This window comes from Tamandua tetradactyla, chromosome X (assembly GCF_023851605.1).
Source record: "Tamandua tetradactyla isolate mTamTet1 chromosome X, mTamTet1.pri, whole genome shotgun sequence".
Lineage (NCBI taxonomy): Eukaryota > Metazoa > Chordata > Mammalia > Pilosa > Myrmecophagidae > Tamandua > Tamandua tetradactyla.
In genome coordinates this window covers 141990397-142017329 of record NC_135353.1, presented here as the reverse complement: position 1 = coordinate 142017329, position 26933 = coordinate 141990397, and the positions used below count along the sequence as shown (strand labels likewise).

At 39.2% G+C, this 26933-nt stretch overlaps 1 protein-coding gene across 9 annotated transcripts in view; it reads right to left on the bottom strand.

The window, feature by feature from the left end:
* Positions 1-26933, bottom strand: part of DMD (dystrophin) — a 2428671-nt gene that overhangs the window by 669250 nt on the left and 1732488 nt on the right. For all 9 annotated transcript variants that reach the window (XM_077145121.1, XM_077145123.1, XM_077145120.1 and 6 more), the window contains 2 exons: positions 21553-21654; positions 7482-7590 (listed from right to left, as the gene is read on the bottom strand). In XM_077145121.1, coding sequence (XP_077001236.1) covers positions 7482-7590; positions 21553-21654 — 211 coding nt within the window. The remainder of the gene's footprint in view (positions 1-7481; positions 7591-21552; positions 21655-26933) is intronic.

Below are 26933 nucleotides of genomic sequence, written 5' to 3'. Positions count from 1 at the left end.
CCGTCTTGGATGTTAACAATGACACCCCTTTTGGACCTTCCCTGTTAACCAGGGAGCATTGTTGAGGAATCTGGCTTGGGACCAGTGACACCTACTGCCTTCCATAGAGAGACTCTGTCTTCTCAGCTGAGCCACAGTTTGTTGATGTCACTCCCCTTCGTACCATGAGGCATGTCCCGTTATATTTCAAGCACCCTCACCTCACTGATTCACATAAATGGGATTTTACAGTATTTATCTGCTAACAAGAATTAGAGGGTCTCTGGAGCTGATCAGGGCTTTGAACTACCTTGGGGAGGGCCTAAGATCAATTTCTTATTCTGTTATTATAGTTGATTGGGTGGCTTCACATTATTTTTTGTTGCTGTTGTTGTTTTGTATGCTGTATGGGAGGGTCACATTTCCTTCTTTTTCCATGTGAGTCCCCCATTATTGCAGCAGCATTTGTTGAATTTTTGTTGTTTGTTGTTTTCCCTCTGTTTTGCTTGTTTGTTTGTTTGTTTTTGGGAAGTGCCTGGGCCAGGAATCGAACCTGAGTCTCCCACATGGCAGGCTAGAATTCTACCACTGAGCTACCCTACAGGGTATCTAGGGTATTAGAGGATGGGGAACTGTTCAATGTTTAGAGGTTGTAACGATGATGCCATCCATATCTTGTGTATTTTCAGCAGATAAATCTGCTAATGAGGTAGAGAAAGATTTGGCCCCACTGGATTTAATTAGGCTTATTATAAAGAACAGGAAGCACAGCCAGCTGATACAGGAAAGGGATGGGGTGGCATTCCTCCTTGTATCTCCAAGAGAAGAGTACAAATGTGAGAACCAGTTGACAGCCTCCTTCCTTCCATCTCTCATACTCACTGCAGCTAAATGAAGGCCATTTTCACAATAAATTAATTATTTTGTCAAATTCAAAACAAACAAATAGTAGTATGCCAAGATAATATTTAACCTCATGTTTTTATAAAACTGCCTTGATATTTAAGGTAATATTAAAAAGGCCTTGAGCTATTGTATTCAACTCTAGAGAGATGAGTGAAATTCAAATAATAAACAAATAACTTCTGTATGAGTATTCGACGTTTAATTGAAATATAGGCTTTAAAAATTCAAATGAGGATAAATAAATTACTGCTTGAAGTATGGCATACTGATTAAAAACACACCTTTTCGAATCAGAGTACTGTTTCTGAATATCCTCTCTGCCACTTAACCTTTCTGACCCTTGGTTTTCTCATCTGTTAAATGGGAATCACAGTAACCCACTTGTGGCAGCTAGGTTCAGGTGTCAGCTTGGCCAGGTGAAGGTGCCTAGTTCTGTTGCTGTGGTCAAGAGCCAATGGCATGTGAACCTCATCTGTTACTGATTACATCTGCAGTTGGCTAGGAGGCATGCCTGCTGCAATGAATGATGTTCGATTTAATTGGCCTGTGCTTAAATGAGAGAGCTCAATGTAGCACAGCCCAAGCAGCTCAACATACCTCATCTCAGCACTCGCAGCTCAGCCTAGGTCTGGTGATGCAGAAAGAAATCACCCCAGGGAAAGTTGTGGGAACCCAGAGGCCTGGAGAGAAGGCCAGCAGAGATTTCCCAATGCCTTCCCACATAAGAAAGAACCTCAGATGAAAGTTAGCTGCCTTTCCTCTGAAGAACTCTATGTTTTTAACTAAATAAATCCTCTTTTATTAAACGTCAATCCCTTTCTGATATGTTGCATTCTGGCAGCTTTGGCAGACTAGAACACCACTCAAAAAAAAAAAAGTAACTCTAACATTAATTCTAATACCTTGTGTTAATTTAAATTCATACAAAATTAGACCATGAGACAAGGATTTGAGTACAAGTAGTTTAATTTGGAGTGGCCCCAAGAAACGGTGGTAAAGGAGTAGGGGAATGAGACAGGCATGGTTCAGAAGCCTATACAAGGCATGCCAAGCTCATAAACATATCACTTTGGGTAACTGGTGCTTAACACACTAGGGACTTCTGGGGTTGAACCCACTTCAGTGTTGCCCTGTCCAAGGGGTGAGGAAGATGAGATATTAACTGACCAACTCCTGTCCATTGGTGGCTGAGGGCTGTTCCAGAGACCTTCCCTTCCCCACACTTTCAGCTTTCCCTGTAACTGGGCGAGATCCTCCTATGGCCAGAGAAAGCCCCCAGGCAAGCCCATAGGTAGAGTTAGAAGCCTCTGGGTATATAGGAAAGATGAATGCTGAGGGGGATATGTTCAGGCCACTGTGGAGACCCAGGATCCAGTCTCCCCTTCCATATTGACAGTAAGTTGCTGCATGTAGCTGCATATGTGACTGGGACAGAAGTCAAAGACAACAGAGTCCCTCAGGGAGGAAAGGATGTACAGATGGTATCATAAACCACTTATCTTATAACACACTAAAACTCCTCTCCCCTGACAAATGTTGATCATAAATCTCCAAACTCTTGTGTCTGAAACTCTGTTCTTGTACCCTATGGAATGTCTCTGTCCTAAACCCTTATAAGCTGCCCCTTGCACTCCCACCTTTGCACAGTGCTACTTCTATTTCTTTCTGGACTATCACCACCAGAGACCCTCTCGTGTTCATAAATCCTAATAACACTCATCATGTCTGACTCTGTCTAACATGTTCTCACCTGCTAAATGGGAATCACATTTTATGTGATTTTGGTCTTGGGGCTGTGTGGACCCGAGCCTTTCAAGAGCCGAGTTGGAACAGCCATTAATGGATGGACCCAAATCCACCCCTTCCCCACAGTTTTGTCTACATACTTGTTTGTTTACATGTTGTCCATGGTTGCTTGCAGGACCTTGTCATCGTTGACCACATGGCCCACAACCCTCCAAATTAGTTACTATCTACCCCTGAACAGAAAGAGTATGTCAGTCCCTTAGCTAGTTGGTTGCACAACTCAGATTAGAATTTAGCCTTCTTGACCTCCAGTACAGCACCCTCCTATTAACACTTGAGGTTTGCTCTCTCTAAAGTTAATTACAGGAAAAAATGGTTTTATCAGTGTAAAAACCTTTATCAGGTGGCACTTCTATATATCTATATGTAACGGCCATTCATTTCATAGTTATTTCCCTGACACATATGAACTCAAATATCCTGATTTTTCATCTTCATATAAAGTATTCTTTATATGCAATTTCTTTCAAAACATGCTAGATTGGGTATTGAGGAACGTGAATGCACCCAGGCCCAGCAGCTTGTGGATAAGAAAGGATTCACACTGACATTTACAATCAGATTTGCTGGCCTTTTGCCTCCATCTGCCTATGTAGGCCTCAGATCCATGCAAAGTCCCATCTATCTAAGTATTTCGGAGTGTCTCCAGGGGAGCTATTTTCCCCATAGTTCTATCTAGGAACCCTGAGCTGTTCCCCTGGGAAGATAGTGCCTGGCTCTGTGCATTTTCTGTCTCTTTGAACTTCTAAGCTACAAAGTCCTTGACAGGGGTGTGATGTTGATGGTGAGATAAGATGCAGTGCCCTTAGACATTTACAACACTGGATTGCACTAGAACATCACTCTGTGTTGCAGGCAGCAATAGGGATGGACTCCTTTTTCTCCACCCACCATAGGTCTACGGCAATAGGTCTCAAAAGTGCAATCCCAGGACAAGCAGCATCAGCATCATCGGGGAACTATATAGAGATACAAATTCTCAGGCCCCACCCGACTTGCTGAATCACAGACTGTGGGGTAGAAGCCAGACAATCTGCTTTAATAAGAAACAGGTGATTCTGATGCCTGGTAAAGTTTGAGAGCCATTGTCTTAGCACATTGGATGCAGACCAATACTTTCTTCTCCACTTTTCCTCAGTAGATTGTAGAGATGGCCACACTAAAGCTTCCCATCCCTGCGTGCATGCCCCTTTGAAATGTGATATTGCAGCTCCTCCCTTCAAGAGGTGAAGTCTATTTCCCTACCCCTTGAATCTGGGCTGGCCTTGTAACTTGCTCTGACTAATAGGTGTAGCAGAAGCCATGCAGCAAAAGCAAAAGCCTAAGCATCCAGAGATTTTGAAGCTTCTGCTCTCACCTTCTTGGGGCACTGCCGTGAGAATGCCAAGTAATGCAGTCCAGTCTAGCATCTTTGAGAATGAGAAATCTCCCGAAGAACCAAGTTACCCGGCAAAAAGCCAAGTGCCGGACATATGAGTAAATCCATTTTAGACAATCTAGCCCCAGTTGAGTTGCCAGATGGCTGCAGCCAAATGAGTAGCCCCAAGTAAGACCAGAAATGATGACCTAGCTTAGCACAGCCCAAATAACAGATCCACAGGATTATGAGCACAGAAAATGACTCTAGTTTTAAGCAATTAAGTTTGGGGGTGCTTTTATGCAGCAATAGATAACTGATACACCCAGGTATCCAAGCAACAACAATTGCAAAAATGTTTTTTCCCCCTCAGCATGCCCCTTTGCCCTGAAAAATTGGAACAATTTATATAAATTTCAGCTCAAGCAAGACCACCCTATCATATTATATAATTTAAGGAAGCTGCCAGAAGGAAACTTGGTTTAGGTAAAACAAACAAACAAAATGACACTTGGGTCTCAGTTTCCACATACATAAAAGAATATTCAACCAGATGATAATTTCAATGGTTATTCCAGGTTCAGAGTACGGGTCTAAGAAATTAAAACAGAATAGACTTATTTCTTCTAATCCTTAAGGAGAGAAGACATAGAAACATATTCTTTATCACTTTTACTTCACCAAGATTAAATGACATTAACTACTGGCTAGCTGCCTCTATATCTGGAATTTCCATTAGGTTTTTGGACAGAGAGATAGTGCCAGGTCCAGCAGAAAACAAACACAACAGAACACAACACAGGCTCTGGAGACTGGCACCCTTGGATTGGAATCCTGGCTGTGTTTTTTCTAAGCTTTGTGGCCTTAATCTAGCTACTCCTCTTAAGCCTTGGGTTCCTAACCTTAAAAAAATTGGGTATAACCATATGCACTCTGCAACTACTTTCAAGGTGTAGACATATATGTAAAAGCACCCAGCAGGGTACAAGGAGTGCAATGAAAAGAAACTTATGATAAACCCTAAATTATCTTATAACATAGTATGTGAAGTAATAGTGATAGATCAGAGCCATACTATAAATTAGATTCTTTTTATACTTATTTCAGATTAACTTCGTGTGAGAATAAACTTTATTCTCACACATAGGCATACATATATATATGTATACACACATATGTAGGTACACATAGGTATGTTTACATGCCTGTATATTCCTTTTAATTCTGTAAGTAAGGAAGTCAAGAATATAACCAAATTCTTAATTCTGATGTTTAAACGACCAAGTTAAAAAAAGGGATTAGGTAAAGAAAAGCAGTTCTAGAGCTACCTGAATCCCTACTGATTCTTTAATTCAACATTTTTGTCTATTTAACATCTTTATGCTCACCTCTGTATTAATCTCCTACAGTGGCTGAAGAGCTCCTGCTTTTGAGAAAATTCTTCTCTCCCTTAGTTCTTCTCCAGTTCCAGCCCCAACACCACCAGCTATCCCAGACTCTTCCTACAGGGGGCAGTGTGGATGGCGATGAAGTGTGGGGGAGGAGAGTTGGAAGACGTGTATCTCTCTGCTTCTCTGCTTTGACGCTCTTCCTCCAGCGTCTGCCTTCTGCTCTAGTCTCAGTGGTCTCTTTAATAGTCCATTATTTTGCACCTGCCTCAGAGCTTTCGCTGTGGCTCTTCTCTCTCTGTCTGGAGAACTTTCCCCCCAGATACACAAATGTCTCCCTCACTTTCTTCAGCCTTCTTCTCAAATGTTCTCTCAATCAAAAAAACCTCCCTGACCACAGTATAGACAATAATTTCCCCATCTCCACTCCATCTTACTCTCACTCTAATTTCTTGTTGTCTACAACTGTGTTCCTCAAACTATTGTGTGCACAGGAATCACATGAAGATCCTGTCAAAAGGCAGATTGTGATTCCATAAGTATCAAATGGGGCCAGAAATTCTACCTTTTCTAACAAGTGCCCATTTGCCAGCAATTGGTGAACTATACTCTAAAACACTTATCAATACCGAGTTAGTATATATTTCTTCTCTCTTTTTTGATCATCTCTCTCTCTCCAAATCAGAATGTGTATTTCATGAAAGCAGTTCATCGATCTTATTCTTTGCTGTATCCTTAGCACCAAGGAGAGTGCCCAGTACATAGAAGTTACTCAATAAACATTAAGCAGATGAATTATACATGTTGCTGGAAAACAAAACCGGACTTTTGAATGCATTTTCCTTTAGAAACATGGTCATGTTATATTTAGGTACATTACATGTTAAATAGATTTCTGTGCCCTGGCTCTGGAAAATCCCTATCATGTATAAATTTTAAATGGAGACATAAATCCATAAATTCAGAATTCAACACATTTATAAACAAACCTTTGGAACAAAATCTCTTCACAGAGCTGCAGAGTCTGAGGCAGAACATACGAGATGGCTAGAGTACAAACACCCATAAATGATTATATAGGGACAAACTCTGCCTATGTGCTGAGGGAAACAACATTATAGCTTGTAAAAAGAAATAAACCTGACATAATTAGCTGGATATAAACCCTGATACAGCAACTTTAGTGTCCCAGATTGACAAAAAAATAAGTCATGCTTGCACATCTTTTCAAGTCTCCAATATCATTAACTCTAACTCTAATGACTGCTCAGAAACCCCAGGGGGCACATGAGATACTGTCCCCAGGTCGTACGGCCTCTTTTAACCCAAGCAGTATTCGTGTCCTCTACTGAATTATCATTGGGCCACCCTGGCTGTGATCTTTCAGTTCAGTAGAGTTTTACTTGACACAAAATAAAAATCAACTATATTTGACTCAGAGGTCACCATGCTTTAATACTTTTGTCATTTGATCTTTGAAAAGCAGGCAAGGCAAAAACAAACAAAACAAAACAAAACACACAGACACACACACAAACAAAATACCCAAAGAAGTTTTAGTTCTGCTTAATTATGGGAATTGGCACAACAAAAAAGTTTTCAGGCTTCTTTCCCCTGAAGGCCAAAGCCTTTGGCTCCAAATAACTTACCTAAGTTCTTGCTCTCCTTCTAAGGCCAGTTGATTCTACTCCCCTCAACTGAGGACAGCCCTGCAGAACCAGCTCAGTTGTAGGACTTCTGTGAGATGGGTTATGGCCTCTGGTGCAGTCAAATAGCATTTCAGCCTCTCCCACTGCCCATCCCCATGCTCCTTGGGGGCACCTCCAGAGAACACGCCCCAGTATACCGTTGGCCTCAACATCTCTAATCAGTGTGTGCCCAGAGATCCCACTCTAGGACCTTTTGCAAAATAAACAACCCCATCCATGGTTTATTCCTGTCTTCAAAATTGGAACAACGTTTCCTTTTTCACCCAGAGGTTACCTCCTAGTTGTGCTTTTGAACAAATGGCTAAAGGTGGAGAGATTGTGATCCAGCATACTTACAGGGTCCAAGGGTGGTCAGTCCAGGAGCTAGGCCAGGCTGCTTTGCCCTCAGCTCTCGAAGTAAATGGTTTACCACCTTCCACTCAGAGCTCAGATCTTCTAACTTCCTCTTTAACAGAAAAACATACACATTACTTATTTGACCAACACTAGACAATAACTTAATTAATAAAGTTATTAATTCACAGAAAAACATACACATTACTTGTTTGATCAACACCTAGAAGACAATTTAATTAATAAAGTTATTAATTCACTTTGCGAATAAATTATTTTATTTATATTTTACTTCTACATTGATTTTTTTTTTCAGGTTAGAATTCCTTTCAAAGGAATTCCTTCCAAATTTCAGCCAACCACTCTACAAATATGCATTGATTACTTGCTGCATATAGGGCCTTTCTTCAGGCACAATCATATTTCAAGGAAGTAGAGTGCAAACGTTAGTGAAAGCGAAACAAAATGACAACAACGAAACTGCCCTCTCAGCAATTGGCTTAGGTCTCGTAAATAGTGTCTAGTGTGGCTGTGCACTCGAATCATCCAGACAACTTTATAAAAAATCCTAAAGCCCTCCCGCACCCTAGATCAATTGAGAGAAGGGTGGTGGTGGACATGGGTGTGTGCCACCCAGAAACCTTTTTTTTTTTTACATGGGCAGGCACTGGGAATCGAACCCGGGTTCTCGGGCATGGCAGGCAAGCACTCTTACCTGCTGAGCCACCATGGCCCGCCCACCCAGAAACCTTTTGAGGAAGGACTATTTCTCCCAGATGGTGAAGATGCTGCCAGTAGATGTTGGGGATGGAATCATGTCTCCTGCAAAACACAGGACCTTGGGTCCTGTGGATTTGAACCCATTTGTAAATAGCATCTTTGAAGATGTTATTAGTTAAGGTGTGCCCATACTGAATGATGGTGGGCCTTAATCCATCATGACTAGAGTCTTTTATAAGTAGAAGAGCAGTGGAAACCAGAGCAGGAGACAGAGGCAGATTGCCAGGTGACAAAGGCAGAGACTGAGCCCCCACCAGAATGTTACAGACCTCAGAGAAAACACGGCCTGCCTATATTTTGATGATGGACTTCTAGCCTCCAAAATCATGAAACCGGAAATTCTTATTGTTTAAGTCAAAATCTCTGTAGTATTTGTCATAGCAGCCCTGGCTAACTGAAATACTAGCAGTGACCCTTTAGTTGTCAGTCCCTTCAGGGATGTTCCCAGCTGCAAAAAGCTGCTTGGTAAAGGGCACACTCTTTCCAGGAACTCCTCACTCAATGACTGATCATGGGGCCTGCCTCAGAGCTAAGCTCTGCTTCCCACAGAACCAGAGTCTGTTTCCCATAGAACCCGATTTGTGACAGGGGAACACCATCATCATGTCTTAAGATACTCTGAAGTAATTCTAATGTGCAGGGTCAAGGGTTGAAAACCACAAGCTTAAATAATGATGTTAATAAAACCTAAGGGAGAGGCTGAATTTCTGCATGGGTTAGTGAGATTTTCCTTGGAAAAAGGACTTGGCCACGGACTTGGGCCTTCACTGGTGAGTTTATAAATGCAGGCTCTTTCTTGGTTATCAAGAGGTAGAGAAGAGACATGATTTAGCTATCAAAAACTCTTGCTTTTCCTTCTGGCATGTGCAGTTTCTCCCGGAGCTAGCTATGAAGGGACCAAATTCTAAGCCTTTGTACTTTAGATGTGGTCAGTGGTATATTGGCAAATGTTTAACAACTAACTTCTTGGAAGACAAACAAACAATACCCCCAATTTTAGTGCTCGCCAATTTCTGCAGAGTAGATACTCCCTCCCCCCTCCCCCCATGGGAATGTTGTCTCCAACACATTAAGTGGCTCAAGAAATGCCCGACAATTTAACAACTCGCCCTCAGGAGCAGCTCCATCACCCCACTACGTGGCAATATGACTAGTTCTCACCCGTAGAATATGAGCTCGAAGTGAGGACTGCCATTTCTGAGCTGAGGCTTAAAAACTGAGGGCATTTTCTCCACTCATTTTCTCTCCCTTATCTGCTGCCTGGAAGCAGAGTACTCCACGGTCCTAGGGCAAACGATCTCAAGCAGTTGCAGTTCTAATGCCCTTGATCAGTGATTCTCAAATTAGGGACCATTAGAATCACCTGGGAGCCTTGGTAAACCACTGATTGCTGGATCCTGGCTCCAGAGTTTCCCACTCGGTAGAGGTAGGGTGGGGCCTAAAAATTTGTGTTTCTCACAAGTTCAAAGTTTGAGGGTGCTGGTCCAGGACCAAAGCATAAGATATTAATTCTACTTAATGAGTTACCTAAGCATCTTCAAAGGAAGTAGACAGGTAACATCCTTGGGAAAACTATGAAAATAGACCCTGAAATCATCTTTACAGGGCTTCAAGCTCTTGAGGAACCCCAGGTGAGAAAAGCTGTCAAGGGACTGGCATAATGGCCAAATGGAAAGATCCAGGGTTCCTCAAATATCTCCAGCAGGCAAACTATTTAGCCAGAAACATCTACACTGGACTGTCCCATTGGCAAGAATAACACTCTTACCGGGACAAACCATTGAAGTTTTAATTTATTTTTTAGAAAAAAATGTATTTGTTATTGATTTGTTAGAACTAGCATTACTTAATTAATACAGTAGCCCATCTCTTGAGTGCCTACCGGGGGTAACAGCAGCATTTTCATACAGCCGTTAATTCCTAGGCTTATTTTGTGAGAAAAACAAATACTTTTACTGATGTTGGGTTTAGTCATAATGAATACATTAACAGAAACTGTGTATCTAGTCTGAAGAGCCAGAGTAGCAAGAGCCAGCAACTACAAACTCTTTAAAGAACTCAGAAGTAAATGGGAATGATATGAACCTGATCGACCAATTGGATTTTTAATATACATGTTGTGTGTTTAAGGCTAAGCATTAATTGAATACTGATCACTGCAGTAAGAACATTAACTTATTCATTCACGAAAAAAAAAAAAAAAAGAAAAAATTCCAGCTACTACTCTGCGTCAAACTTTGGGCCAGTTACAGGGGTTACAAAGATGAAAATAAAATGCTCCCAGTGTTCACAGCCTTGTGGAGAAAAGATATATAAATATACCATCGTGGTGTTTGCATGTAATAATAACAGTTTGAACAAGACACATTGGGGGAACAGCTTAACTCTGCCTGGAGAGGTCAGTGGGTTATCCAAAAAAGCTCACAATAAGATGGCCTTGAAGAATGATTAGGGGTTTTTCAGAAAGGTGAAGTTTGGGTGACAGGTAGAGAAAGGGCAAGTGAGACAGACAGAAGATCCTGTCCAAAGGTACAGAGGCAAGAAAATGCAGAGAGTCTGGACTGGTTATATGGACAACAGAGTTTAATAAGAAAAGATATGCAACTGCAAGGCCAGATCCAAGAACAGTTTATCAAGGTCTGGTAATGTGTGATTATCAGATTCCCTCCTAATACTGGGGAGTGGATGAAAGTGGAACAGGGGACGGACGTGATAACATTTGTGTTTTGGAGTGGGGAGGTTTGGAGTGGGGAGGTTTTATCAGAAAGGAGCAGAGACATGAATTGGGAGCAAATGCACTAATCTGAGCGAAAGGTGACCAAAAGCTCTGGCCAAGTGGACAGAGGCACAGAGATGTGTGTGTTCGTGTGTGTGCGCACGCGCGCGCGTGCGCATGTGCCCGTGTTTGTTCCTGGGCTAGTTGAGAGTTCAAGCTTGGAAGTGCTGAAGATAAACTTTGTAACAGTTTACTTCATTGCGTTGGCCCTACAACATAGTTTTCAGTGTGTCTTCCCAATTAGACTATGAGTCCTTCAAAGGGCAGGTACAGAGTCTTCTATTCCTTCTACAGTGTTCCCCAAACCCAATCCAGCACCTCCTACAAAATAGGTGCGTAGTAAATATTTCTGAGTTGAATAAAATAAAATAAACATGACTACTTGAATGAAGGAAAGGAAAAAGAAATCATTGAGTTTTTCTCTCCCCAACTTGACTACAGTATGGTTTATATACCATGGACAACTTCTACTTATAGAGAACTTGAAAGAGCCGATGTAATTTTGGGGGGTTGTAATCATTTTCTCAGGCTTTTATATTTCCTTCACTTACACCAGGGCTACAAACTCAGATCCTTAGAGGAGCTAGGTAGGAACTGTGGAAAGAACAAGACTAGTCTAAAATAGAGGACCCTAATATCAATTCTGACTCATTGTTGCCAGGCTGAAATGGGGGCACATGTGAAAACCAACCAACCAAACAAACAAATGCTACTCAGCCTATCCCTGCATCTGTGCAAGCCAGAGAAATTTGACCTCAGGTTACCAAGGGCATGTGCACAAGGGTATATAAAAGAAACTTTGTCACTGCACTGTAGGTAATTGAAGCCAATGGGTGTTGGGGATTGAATCTTGTCCCCCACAAAAGGCAGGTCCCACCCCCGGTCCCGTGGGTGTGAACCCATTTGTAAAGAGGACCTTTGAAGATGTGATTAGTGAAGGTGTGCCCCAACTAAATGATGGTGGGCCTCAGTCCAATATGGCTGAGGTCCTTATAAGCAAAGGTAATTGGACAGAGAGAGAGAGAGAGAGAAGCCACAGAAGGCAGCCAGAAGCTGGACGTCAACAGAACCCAGAAGAGAAAGGAAAAGATGTCACCATGTGACAGAAAAGCAAGAGACCCCAAAGATTGCCAGCTGGCTCAAGGATACCACTGGAGCAAGCAAGACATCTAACCTCTGAAGGCAAGAGCCAATAAATTCCTATTGTTAAGCCAAATCATTGTATGGTCTTTGTTTTAGCAGATAGGAAAGAAAAACAATCAGTGTCTAAGCTAGGGAAATAGAGATGTGAATTAATGAATTCATGCTAAGGAATGTAATGCAATAGTTAAATCAAACCAACTAGCACAACACAGATAGACCTTGAAAACCAAGATAGGAAGTTTTAAAACGCTTAAGAAATGTAAGATTTATAGCACAATGTAGTTTTTATAAATTTCAAATATACTTAAATACAGTACTACAAGGATACAAGTAGGAAAGGAAATGAGTGGAGATATTGTTTTCTATTTTCAGGAATTTTGTGTACTGGTTGTCAAAAACACCCATTAATACCAAATAAATTGTGTAAACGTACAGTTAAATAAACTGTGTTAAGAACAAAGTTAATAAATATTAAAATCTCATCCCTTTCTAATTATTTTTCTGAATTTAACTATCTTCTAAGCTCTTGAGGTTATCATGCCTAAATGTGTCTGCTGTTGTTTCAAATTGGGGTTTTTAGTTTTCCCCCTAGAGTGCATGTTCTTAAACATTTTCTGGCATATCACTGAATATAACTCTTTCGATTTATTAAAAAAAAGCAGATTTGAATCCAAAAGCAAACAAAACAGAGGCCTCTGATCAGTGAAGACAATTACTCTTGGAAGTCACAGCATGGGGAAGCTATTTTTCAGTCCTGCTACCAGAGTCTAAACAATGAGAATTACACTGGCATATCTGATGCCTTGATCCCCCCATGAAGTTTTAGTTCCTTCACAAGGAGCAAATATCAAGAACATCTAGAAGCAATCATGTCGAAAACAGAATGCAATAACAGAGAATAGGGAGGAGAAAATAAACATAATGGCAGACACCTAGAAAATGCAATTTTGATCATTTGGTGAAGGGAAAGCAGTTTCACTTTACTGTATATGTTAAATGCCTCATCAGGCATGATTTAACTTACCGGAATTCACCTATATGTGTTGAGGGGGTGGGGTGGGGGGAGAGGGTGAAAAGAAAGGGAGAGGTAGAGATTGATTTGGGGACTCCTGGGGACCTAACCCACCTTTCCACTGAATAAGCATATGGGCCCAGAGTGAGCGGGCAAGGAGAGATATTGAATTTGCTTTTCCAGCAGCTGGCTTAGGCTCCATTTTCTTGTCCAAGTGTCCACATCTTAACCGCATTGAGTTTGAGTTAGATAGTTAAAAATATGTCATTATCTTACAACCTGACTTCTAAGAGGAAATTACATCCTCTGGGTCTCAAGCTAAAGAAACAGTGATCTGCACTAAACTTCCTCATATTCCAAGCACATCACTGTCTGACTCAACAGAACAAAAACTGAGGCTTAGGATGAGACCCCTGAACATTTAAGAAAAGTTTAAAGGACACTGGGGTTTAGAAGTCCACTATCTCCGTCCTAAGTCATCATACAGGTTGTGTGATCCTTGGTAAATCAGATAGGTCACTCAGATTTATCATCCCTGAAACATGGGTCTAACACTGCCACCTAACTCATAGCTTTGTTGAAGAAACTAAATGAGATATTTTATGTGAAAAGAACTCTATGAACTGTGAAGGACATAAAATTGTTGCTTAGTTATTATGCACTGCTTAATGAAGCAAAACAGAAGATAGTACCAGTTTTCATTAAAAGTACTACAATACCTGACCAAAAGGGGTAAAGAAGTGTAATTAATAAAGTATCAGTGGCAGAGAGAGTTCAAATAGAGTCGAGAGGCTATTCTGGAGGTTGCTCTTACGCATGATAGGTAGACCTTGCTACCTATCATGACCTGCCAACCCCCAACCAGGAACATCCCAACCAATTCTAAAGAACACCTAGGGCAATTTATAAGATTCCACAAGGGTTCCAGGCACTAGGGTAACTTTCCAGAAACCTACAACCTCCAGATGGGTCCCTGGTCCAGATAAGTCCTGAAACCTAGCCCAGCCTCTCGAGAACATCAGATAGTTCCATCTCCCTACCCCATATTAGTGACAGACCCTCCCAATAGGAAAAATTTAGAATTGCCATAGCCCAAACAACCTCAATGAGAGGTATGGAAAGAGCAAAGGTGATGGTGGAGTTATACATAGAAGATAGGACTTAACGAATGAATATGAATGCTGAATCATTAAATTGATATCTCTTTTAGCCTCCAGTATTTTAGAGCACCTATAAGTAAAAATGTAAAATTGTGAAATTGTAACCCATGTCAAACTCTGAAATACGTTCTACAATTAATTGTGGTGCTATGCTTTAAAATTTATAGCTTTTCTTGTATATATGTTACTTTTGACATAAAAGGAAGGAAAAAAGTCGATTGTAACGATAAAAAAGTATTTAAGCCCTATAGCTTCCTATATTCTGGAGCAGCTAGAAGGAAAAATATGAAGAGGATCGTAGGGTAGCCTATGACAAACTCTGGGATCTGTCCTGTAACTCCTTGTTGAAGAGTGCTTTGCAAACTATTGCTTTTTTATTTCTTTGCTTTATATATATGTTATACTATACAATAAAAAAAAGTTGCAAAAAATTGCTACAATAAAAATATTTCAGTGCTTAAAGGACTAGCTTTTTGTTATCTGGAAATTAACTTTTGCATATCCAATTCCCCTTTTATCAATATGGAAAGTCTGACTAGTTTATCAACTTATTCAAAAGTTATCTTGCCCACTGTAACTTCAAGATCGGAAAATGAGGTGTTTCTGCAATTACAAAAGGACAGGTAGATTTCTAAAATCAAGCATTACTTCTAATGCACTACAAACATCTGAGGGCAAAGGTGCAATTACGTCAGGACTGTTCATCTCCCAGTCCTTCATGATTCTTAGCCAAATAAGATCACTTATAATAGGGTCGCAGATTTTGATTTGGCAAGTCACAAAACACTTGTACCTTCTGCAAGAATTTGGTGTAAAATAAATTGTTTATATAGTACGAAAGCTCTGTTTTAATTTGTTTTGTTTTGCTTTTTGATTCTCTGGCATGTGCCCAGAGTTTCTATTCGCTCATCTTTTCAAATAGGCTGTAAAATTCTTCCAAGTGGCAAAAAATGTTAGCCTTCACTACCTGATGTACTGCTCCTCACCTGATAACTTTAAAGTAGTGCTCAAAGTTTTTCAGATTTAAAGAAGGTAATGGTTTACCAGATGTATTAATAATCTATAATCAAATTCAAAGGAATCAAATACGTATTTAAAGACCAACATCTAAAACTATAAAATCAGTGGGGGTAATAGTTGTCAGGTCCTGCTCTTGATTAGAATTATCCAATTTTTCTAACTCTGAATTTGCCAATTAAATGGAAGGACCTATGGTTTCCACATAGGCACTCCAAATTCAACAATTATAGTGGATTCCTGTTGTACCCAAACAGGGAGAAATTTTGAAATCACATTTTTAAAATGGCAAACTTAGTTTCATTATAGAGGATTTTTGTAGCTGAGTATTATTTTCCATTGGGTATATTTTTCTTGGAAACAGTCATTAAATTTTAAGACAATTACACCACATAATGTGAAATTTCCTCTTTATGAAAAGCAGGAATTACTTACAAGGAAAAGAGGTTTCAGAACGTAGCATTCTTTTGTACTTTAAAATAGAATGTAGTATTAAACTCTATTGGAGTTTGATATTTTCAAAATTTAAAAACTTTTATTCTTTCTCTTCTGTCAATGCCTGATATGCAATTAATATCTGCTGAGTAAATAAATGAACTCACCTATGAGTGCATGTACACAGAAAAGCACTGAGAACTCTACATCCCTGTGTCTGTCTTTATAAATAAAAATAATGCAACTAGGATGAGAGGTAAAATCTGAACTACTTGCCTAGTTTCAGCATGAGCTACTGAGTAAGACACAATTGAGACTTCCCCCAAAATATTCCTCCAAAAAGAGTAAATCCATTCAACTAGAACACTTATGATGTCTTCCGTGTTGCAATCGTTTATTTAGAACAGCAAACCTTCACGTTAGCCTAAAGAAACCTCAAAAGATAGGAGTTTGGGTTGAGTATAGAAGTCATCCAAGAGAACTGGTTTTAAAAAAAGGAGGTGAAGAAAGTTGACCAATCCTTAGCAATTAATTATTCCTAGGGTAGAACTCACAATCACCAATATGACCAGTCATTGTAAACAATTCTTTTAGGGATAGTTTTTAAAAAGCAACATGATAAGTTATTCTGTTGGGAGATCGAGAATATATATCTTAGGAAAAATGAAAAGATCAACTCTCCTAATATTTTGTGAGTGGGTATTAAAACTCTGGATAAAATTTCTATTGAGAAAGTGAAAAATGGCCCTATTGGCAACTGGCAGCCAGTTAGGTGATGTTGGTCCCAGATGATCATAAAAAATAGCCACAGAAAATAAACTAGACAGAGACAAGGCCACCCCATGGCCATATGTGGAAGTAGACAGAGACAAGGCCACTCTGCCATCAGGAAAATGACTAATATGAGGCACTGATGCTCTTTAACAGTGACAGCTTTAGCCCTGCTTTAATCTTCTAGATAAAATTTATTAAGATACTCAATCACCACATAGATTCTGCTCCTTTATAGCACCTAATCAAGAAATGGCTTCCATTTACCCACCTCCTTCTTAGAATCACTGAGCACCCAACTCAAGCCCCATAAGAAGCTTTTCCCTACTCCTTCATAACAAGAGTCCCCCAAGCCTTCCTGAGTGTTTTCTCCCTTCATCCAGTAAGCTAAAGAAACCTAAACTTTCTTTATAATCGGTATGTTTCTGGGGGTCTTTGCTTGTGAGCTTTAACAGCATTGTATGTGGATTCAAACACTGCCATACTGCATCTAATTTAGAAGGAAGGCAAGGAGTTCTAGAATTCTGGAAGAGACATATGAAGAGTTTGAATCAATGTGTTTCATTAAATATAAATGTGAGAAAAGTGATATTTGTAAATCAGTGTTTTATAAAATGTGAGATTTCAAATATGCTAGTCATACTCAATTAAGAAATTAAATATAGGCACCTGAAAGTTTCATTCATATCCCTAAATGTATATATTATCAAGTTACCCAAAAATATATTACAAATTGCATCTTCCTATTGGGAAAGCGGGGCTTTAGACTTTTCCTCAATCATAAACAAACAAACAAACAAAAAAACTTACACTCTAAAAAAAATAAAACACTGCTACTCATGTTACTAATATCCTTCTTGTATTATCACTTTCTTCCTCTAAGTTCTCTTCCAAATTTTTCTATCAGTGACATGTGAATTAAGCTCGCTGAATGAGACAGACAAAATGGACTTGTCCATTTTGGGGGACAGGGTTGTGTCTCTCTCCCCTATTGATTTGTGATATTCCAAAACCAGTTGCACCAAGTAAGTGAAATCATACGCATGATAAATGATTTATAAAATTCATATAGGCTTTTAAGTGCAATAATATTTAAGTGAGCAACTTTTTTTTTTTAAAACACCACTTGACCTGCTATAGCATTTATAAATCTTCAGATGCACATCTGTTGCGAGTAATATAATAAAGATTGTCTGACAAAAATTAAACCCTAAGGAAGTTCTTGGAAATGTTAAGATATTGATGCTGGCAGTAGAACAAACTCATTGGGAGAAAAAAAATACCCAGCATAATCTAGTTAATTAACAACAAAACAGCTGGGAAAATGAAACATCCCTGCTTGTGATTGACTGTAATTGAAAATGACTAATGATGCTGTCACTTGGCAGTTTATATTTGAAGAAATGATGCCTGGAAGGTTATAATTGCCCCTTGACCATTTGTCCACAGCAATTATTTTGTGCTCAAGGTTGGGGTGGAACCCTTTGGCCAAGTAGAGAAGGCTCCTCGCACCTTGCCTTTACTGTTACGTTTTAAAAGAATTCAATAGCAGAGGTAAAATCTATTATTAGAGTCACGTTAGCAAGATTTTTTTTGATAATCTAAAATGCTAGCAAAGCAAGCCAGCATGTTTCATGTATCACTTCAGCAAATAGCCAAGCCATTTAAAATTCCATTAATGCTCTCAGTTCTAATATATGGAAGGAGATGTAGGTTGTTTAAAATACATGCACACATTTAGAAGATTTTAACAGAAAAGAGTCGTTTTCCAAGGAACGAGTAGGCATGGATGAAAATGGCATCGGATTTCTTGAGTTTAAAAACCTCCAATTTTAAAAACCAAATAACAAAAGGCTTGTTTCTTTTTTAGTTGTTGATATCATTGTTGCTGATGACAGTTGTTTTGTTGCATTTTGGCTTCTAAACGTGGTGGTGTTGAAAACCTAGTCATTTCTCGGTGGAAAATGGAACGTCTTAAAAATGATTCCATCAACATGCATTAACTTAAAATATTGTTATTATATTATATTTAATATATAAATGAAATAAAATAAAAGTATGGGGAGAGTAACAGGGGATTTGAGAGACAGAAAGCAAAGCAAGGATATTTACTTCTTCGCTCACACTCTTCTGAGATTTCTCTAGTAGTTTTGCATCAGAGCTCTAATAACTGCATTTATGTCACTAGAGGAACTGTCTCATAATATATAGGTGATATTTAGGAGAAAGCCCTCAAAGGAATGAAGGCAGAAGTGGGTCACCATCTTTGAAAATTAAAGCAAGCCTGAAGAAGTTGATGAAATGAAGAGAACAGAAAGGAAAGGCGTTGAGCATGGATCAGGACTCAGTCTCATACAGACTGTGGAGGTGCCAATGGACGGTCAATTTCCTAAGAAACAGAATCATTCTCTGATGTGTTCTAAATTGGAATGTCTGTATGGGATGAACATGCTAATTATCCACCTAAATACTGCATATTACGTATACCCATCATGAAGAATTTTCACTTTCTTTTTAAAGAATATCACTTTCTTCATCATCATTGTTATAGTTTCCAAAAGTACTTGTCCCCAAACAAAAACACCAATGCTCTTTGATTCAAATATACTCCAGACTACTCAGACCCCTCTTCCTTTCTATTAAGGAATGAGCAAGTGGAGAGTTAGGAAGAGGAATTAGGAACAGCACATTTAAGAACAGTTTTGATATGCGGAATCAAAGCTGAAAATGGGCTTTGTTCATCTACTATCAGAGCAATGGATCACTCTTCAGAAAAACCATCTCTAACCTTTAAAAAGAGGTTTTGATCCATGCAGAGATTTAAACGCTCCTTACAGCTTTTCACCTTGTATTGTTGGTTTCTCTGTCTGAACTGTGAGGTCATCTTGGGGCCCCTAGTGTTTCAGCCCACCCCAAACCTCTGAATCTTCCAGAGTTTCCAAGGTCATGACATATATCAAAAGTCATTTGTGAGCTATCTCTTTTCTTCTTGCCCCAAGTTTCCCAGATCAATCTTTCCCTCCTGCCACTATCAATGTGATATGTTGATATTTCTCCAAACCTAAGGGAGAAAGGTCCTAAGTTTTCATGTAAGTTCTGCTTCTCCCAAATGAGCTGACTTGACAGAAAGAGGGGGAGTGAAGCAGAAGACGTGAAGGAAAGAAAGAACTAATGCTGACTGCTACAAAATCGTCTTAAGGATGGGAAAGAGAAAGGGACTTAATAAATCCTTGCTTGCCCTTTTATTTCCCTTTTGGTACCACCAACGCTACAGTCAAAAGTAAATAACGCTCAGGTATGGTGGATTCCGGTTCTAATTTCAAAGTGGCCCAAGAATTGAGGGTGTGGGAGAAGCACAGTTGGATTGTTTCACATATAATGAAAGATGATTTTTCTTATTGACTTTCCAGTTTGAATTTTCTCTCCATCTTTTACAGTAACATGGAGGTACAAGTCAATTGAAGTGCACATTTGTCATCTGTAACAATTGGTGCCGAAAGCTGACTCACTGCTACATGGCATAAGGTGTCAGGTCTTCGAGGACAGACCAAGATTAGACAGAACTGAGCTAGGCAATGGGCTCTTTGTCCGCTGCTCCTGACTACAAGAGTTGCCCTGTCAACCAAAAAGGTCCTTATCTGCTTAGAAACTGGCTTGCTTTAGAGCAACAAAGAAAACCCTGAAATTTCTTGTTTTCAGGAATTTCCATAGCTCTCCAATTCTCAATGCTAAACCCATTGATAGTTTATGGAATTCTTCACACCAGGCTTGGACCTGGTTGCAGAATGTTTACTCTGGATTTCAGGAATAGGGATAATGTATTACTGAATAAATGCATTTTGACATCTACAGAGAAACCTGTGCCTTTCAGCCTCTGCGGTTTAGACGTTCTGGTCAGGCTAAAACTTGAAATTTACCTAAGGAAAAGGCCCCTTGTAAACTATAAGGAAATAAACAATTTTCTAGAAACGAAACTCTGGCTAGGCAAAAGGGAAACTAAATGGCAACCTCAGAGACAGAGTATGAGTCAGGGTAATGTTGTTTGCAAGGACAAACTGGCTTGGTATAATGAGGTTATTGACCTGTACTGTTTTAGAGCAGTTTTAAACATGAGGGTGAGGCTCACTAAATCGCAGCCTGCGACATTAGCTAGAGAAACCAGGACTGATCGATAAACGGCCATCATTAAAGGCTCTCGGGGACCTTCATCATAACAGGAGCCATACAGAAAATAAGGTAACCTATAACTAACATCAATCTATCACGGGGTTTTTATTTGCAAATGGACACCATTGATTAGCCATTCTTTGAAAACTGACCTGGCTTTCCATTTCTCTCCTCATGTGTAATGGCCTGTGAATAAAACGTGCCCTAGACTTCAAAATGCACACAAACAGGGGAAGGGAGCAGAATGCTTTCTCCAAAGCTGACTTTTTTTTTCCCCCTTTACCAAAGAGGGAAGCAATCGCATGACATTTCACTAAAAATTCTTGACCCAATAAAGTTCCGAAGCCCGAATACTGATTTTCCTCTTTCATAAGAAAGAGCAACAGAGAAAAGAAAGGTCACGGACCATATTGTGATTCTTTACAGCTGCTGGAGACAGACAGTATGATGCAGTAGCTTGATTTAAATTAAGCCAAACAATATGAAAAGCATCAAAGCTGGCAAGCAGAGTGATAAAGTGCCAACAAATTTAATCTACCTTGAAGGTGGGACTACTATTTGTATTGATAGCAGCATACTGGGACCAAAATGAGTCCTTTAATGCAGTGACTCGATAACAGCATTAAGATCACAATATACAAATAGGATATGTTGATCAAAAAGACAGTTCTGCCTCTGCTATGGCACTACGGCCAATATTCCTTTACAAGTTATTTCGTCAATTATAAACAGACCACGTCAATGGCAAATGTACAACAGGGGAAGCATAACCCATTATGAGGTAATGGATATTGCTAGAGGTTGCTTCATTACCTTCACTGGCTGAGCGGCTGGTTTTTCCTTGTACAAATGCTGCCCTTTAGACAAAATCCTTTCCACATCCGGCTGTTTAGCTTGAACTGCTACTTCAGTTTCCTGAGGAAAAGAACCCATACAGTGCAGATTAACTTCATAGTTAGCAATAAAATTACTAAATTTACATATACCCTTGGAGACTCCACATGTATTGCAGATCAATTTCTCATGGAACATGGGGCACAAAAAACTAACTTTTGGTGCAGACATAAAAAAAAAAAAAACTAGAGGTCTTTGTGAGACATGATTAATTATTAATAAATCCAAATTCTATCTTAACTACATCGTGTGGTGTTATATGGAGACACAGGCACTAACTTTCTATCTTGCAAAAGAGTAAAATGCAATAACGAGAGGTACCATTTATAAATGCAATTAATGTACGTGCATACTAATGTTAGCTTCAACACTCTCTGTAATTAATCCTAATGTTCATTTTACTTGATAAACTTTCTTATTTTAATAGGATTCTCTTTGGGCTTCAAAACAGAAATGCAATTTTTCTTTCCATGCCACTGTCAAAATTATTAAGTTTCTTTCCAAAGAGTAAACACTGAGAAGTACCGTTATCAAAGTTTATTCATTATGAAGCAGTCAAATTAAATAGGCCCTTTGTGAAACGATTAAGTAATTTTTTATTTGTTTCTCCTTAGTCTGGAAAGGACTGAAGCATGAGAAAAAAAGAAAACAAGAACCCAATGCAAAACAAGCCTTTTAGACACATGACTATGAAGCGCTTTGTTACTGCCTGCTGCTTAGCACTCGTGAAAAGAGAACAAAAGTGAGCATAAATTGAAGCTGAAGGAAGTGACATTAAATATTACTGAAGACTTTTTTGGATGGAACACTTGTTAAACACCAGGATAGAGTATCGATTAATCAATGGCAGGCGTCAGTTGGGACCTGAGCAATCTTCCCCGGATAGCGGCTCCTGATTAACCCATCTCTTCTTCCCTCGCCTAACCCTCAGCCCTCCCAGCACTTGTGCACAGGACCTCAGGCCACTGTTTCCTCTGTGAAGTGTGTCTGTATCTGTTTGCTCTCAGCCTCTCAGGGCAGGGAATGCTCTGAACCCAAATGACTGTAGCCTCCTATTGTCTAATAGGGTGTCTTGCAACTTCTGGGTGCTCAGTATAGGTTCTTGACAGGGACAGTTTCTTCAGTTCTGTTACAATCAACACTGTGTCCATGATGGAAAGTGTTAAGCGTTAGAGGAGCACAGTGTACCCAGCCTATTTTCGCATGATTAGAAAATAGACAAAAAGATGAAGAAAGGTGGGGGGTGGGGTGGGGGTATAAAATGCTAAAAGATGCTAAGTCTGAGTTCCCAGCTGGGGCTTATATGATGGAGTTCTGTGTATGGTTTTTGTATTATTTTTGCAACTGTCTTGTAAGTTTGAAGTTATTTTGGAGTAAAACGTTTTTAGAAGTGTCCATGGCATTCATAACGTTAAGCATTGATCCCATATGCTAACAGGTATGTGTGCAAATCTCGGTTCCTTTGGAGGAGGAGCTTAGCCATTTCACGCTTGCAGAATTGACACGTCATTGGATTACTGCACATTGCCAGGTCATGATAGGGTTTCCTCTTAATGTACAGTACTGACATGACTGCAGTTCTTTGCTAGAGATGGAAATAACTATGATCTGGGATCAGGAATAGGGAACATCTAGTTTTAGGCACCGGATTTCTAACAGATCCCATGTCACTCTAAATCCACACTTAAATGCCCCATTTGCAAAATGCTATTAAAGATGAACAAACAAAGTAGCATTTTGGGGGCTTGGTAATGACACGGTCTTGACATACCCTGAGAAAGAAAATAAAATATATTAGACTAAAGAAGTTGATAAATGGGCATATTTTTAGCAAGGCAAACATGATCTGAGAAAAGGAAAAAATAGAACTGCATTGTTCCATGTATTTCTGTATGCATATAATAAATCGACAAGTCCAAATCTATGTATGATGTGCTAAATTACACATTTACAATTATATATGTCTATACATACAGACATGTATACAAACACACACATAATACAGTTAAAATGATGTGTTAATTGAAACAGTGTCACTTCCATTCATTGTGTATTTGTTTATCTAAGATAAAGCACTATTTTCTATTTGGTCCACTGACTACAAGGGGCTTCACTAGTGTTCGTCATTGCTATTGATCATTACTGATAATAGACAATGTCGTCTGATTAGCTTCATCACTGCCACAGACTACATTATTGATGATATTATAGCTGCCATTTGTATAATGACTACTATTTATCTTCCCACATCCCTGAGTCTAACAGACTCCCACTCAACGGATGAGAAAATGAAGCTGGGATGGGGTGGTAGTGACATTCCAATGCGGTTCTGCATAAATCTACCAGGTTAGGCTACTTCTCTGTACCTTACGAAAACCTATGCCTCCTCATCTAAATCACTTGTTCTAAGTAATGCTATTTCTAAGCTCTACAGGATTATTCCTTTCCTCATTTGAATCTATGTCACATTAGCACACAGGATGAGAAAATATCATATATGTCTGCTAATAAAAGGTGAAGCGAGATTGGCCTGCAAAGCCACTCGAGTTGTGGAATATGCTCTGGAATATAAACTCTGTTGCTAGATGATGTGAGAGAAATCACCCTGGGTCAGTAGGAATATGGCTATTGTATGAGAAGGTTGGCATTCCATTGGAATTGTTAAGAAAAAAAATTGATACTAAAGGTCACTGTTTCTATCTCTTCTCTCTCCCTCTCTCTCATTTGAATACATATGAATTTGACTATCTCTCTAGAATTATTTTGAGGGCAAGACCCATCTACCTTGTCCCTTCATTGTACTCCTGGCTGTACCTAGCACATAATGGGCACTAAATTAAAATTTATTGACTGGGCAAATGAATACTGTTGCATTTTGAGTCTGCAGCAGTTGAGCAAGGGTAATAGAGACATCCGTTCATGCAGACAGTTGAATGCTCTCACGGCACAATTTTTTTTCAATCTTAATAATACGCTAGGGTTAAATACAGTCTACTCCTCCTCTTCTGGATTTAGGTTAATTGTTATTTTTTAAAACATTTTCCTCTTCATGTTATTGGTTAAAATAAGGCCTACAATTCTACTTTATGATGAATTATAATTGATTTATTTTGTGCTCACTCAATTCTTTCATTGATTTCTTTTCAATTAAAATTCCATTTCTTCAGTATTTGCCTTCTTTGCCAAAACATTGATATAATTTAATCCTACTCTAGGAAAGAAAGGGAAGACCACAAATACAAACGTTGTAGCAAACAGAAAAGTATTGTCCATAACAGACACCTCAAAGTAGGACCTCAAATGAGGCATTTTATCATCATTGCACTTACATACAGGAAATAGTTCCTAATCTTGGTTTATAATTTCAATGGGAAAGGACCCCTGGGGGGTTTGGAAGACTATGTTCTCATAAAACTCACAACTTCTATGGTTGTTGAAAAATCTCAGCCTTCTTCCAAATGTTCCCACTTCCCTTTTCTTCTTCATACAATGAGCATACGATGACAAGCTTTTCCTCATATTTTCTTAAATTTAACTTGTCCCTCTGTCCCAAAATAGAGATAATGAATTTATATCTAATACATTCGGCATTATTTTAATAGTTCATGGTATTTATACCTTTTTAATTGGGCACCAGTGATTCTTATGTTATTCCCACCTTAAAAATTTTTTTTAATGTAAAGTATTGTGTGTCAATGGAAGACATCTTCTTCACTCATTCATTCATTCATTCAATATATTTTTCAAATATTTTTGAGGTCCTACTAGGTTCCAGACTCTGGGATACAGCACTGAACTTGGGAGACAAATTTCCAGTCCACATGCACACACGCGTATATGCACGATACATATATATATATATGTGCATGTGTATATAAATATACATGCATACATGCATAGATGTGTGTGTGTATATATGTATATGCATGTGTATGCTATGAAGAAAAGTGAAAAATGCCATTAGGAAATACAAATCAAAACCACAATTAGATGCTACTTCACAAGTAATAGGATGCCTATTACTTAAAAACATAAATGAAGAAATTGGAAACTTCGTGCATTACTAACAGGCATGTGAAATCATACCACTCCTAACAGTTTGACAGTTTCTCAAAAAGTTAAACATAGACTTACATACAATCTAGCAATTCCACTCCTAGGCATATACCCAAAGGAACTGAAAGCAGGGATCAAAGGGATATTTGCATATCAGTGTTCACAGCGGCACTATTCACAACTGCCAAAAGGTGGCAACCACCCATGTGTCCATCAACAGATACATGGGTAAATATCTGGAATATTATTCAGCCATAAAAAGGAATGAAGGTCTGACATATGCTACACTATGGGTAAAACATCAAAAATTATGCTAGATGAAACAGCCCAGACACAGTAGGAAAGCTATTGCATGATTCCATGTATATGAAATATCTAGAAGAAGGAAATTCATAGTGACAGAAAGTAGTTGAGAGGTTACCATAGGACAGCGGGAGAGATGATGGGGAGTTATTGCTTAGTGGGCATAGAGTTTCTATTTGGGGCAATAAAAAATTTTGGTCACAGACAGTGGTGACATTAACACACCATTGTAAATGTAATCACTGGCACTGAATTGTCCACTTAAAAATAGGCAAAGTGGGGAATTTTGTGGAATACATATATTACCACAATATAAAATAAATAAATAAAAAGGAACTAGGAAGCAGAGTAAGAGGAGTGAGAGTGGCTACGTGATCTCTTTTAGATAGGATGAGCACAAAAGGCTGCTCTTCCAAGAACGAAGTGCAGAAATGGGTATGCCAACACATCGTTCCCAGAGGGTTCCATGCAAAGCAAATGGAAATTGCAAAGGTGCTAAGGGCTTTTGGGGTTTGGCTTGTTTAAGGATTTGAAATTGTTCAACAGTTTCCTAAACTAAACATAGGATTTTCAAGGGGTCGCAGAGCACAGAAAGAAAAGAGTTCTATCTCTCTTTCCTTCTCCTCCCTCCCTTCCCCTCCCTGTTTTGGAAAATGGATTGTGTACACCAAGATCTTATTAGCTTTCCGGATTGAACTCTTTGAGATGGTAACTCTAGTGGCATATCGGAGGAAGGATTTCAAGAGTGAGAAGCTGTTAACAGGGATCATAACTAGGAAACTCTTTTAGAAGTCCAAGTACTTAAATGAGCAAAAAGGAGCGGCATGGATATTTAGGAAGGATCCCTCATAGTTACAGGTGTAGAACTGGCAGGATTTGAAGGGGTAAAAGAAAATGTTGAGAGTGACAGTTTTTGGCTTGAGACAAAAAGACTGGGGAGA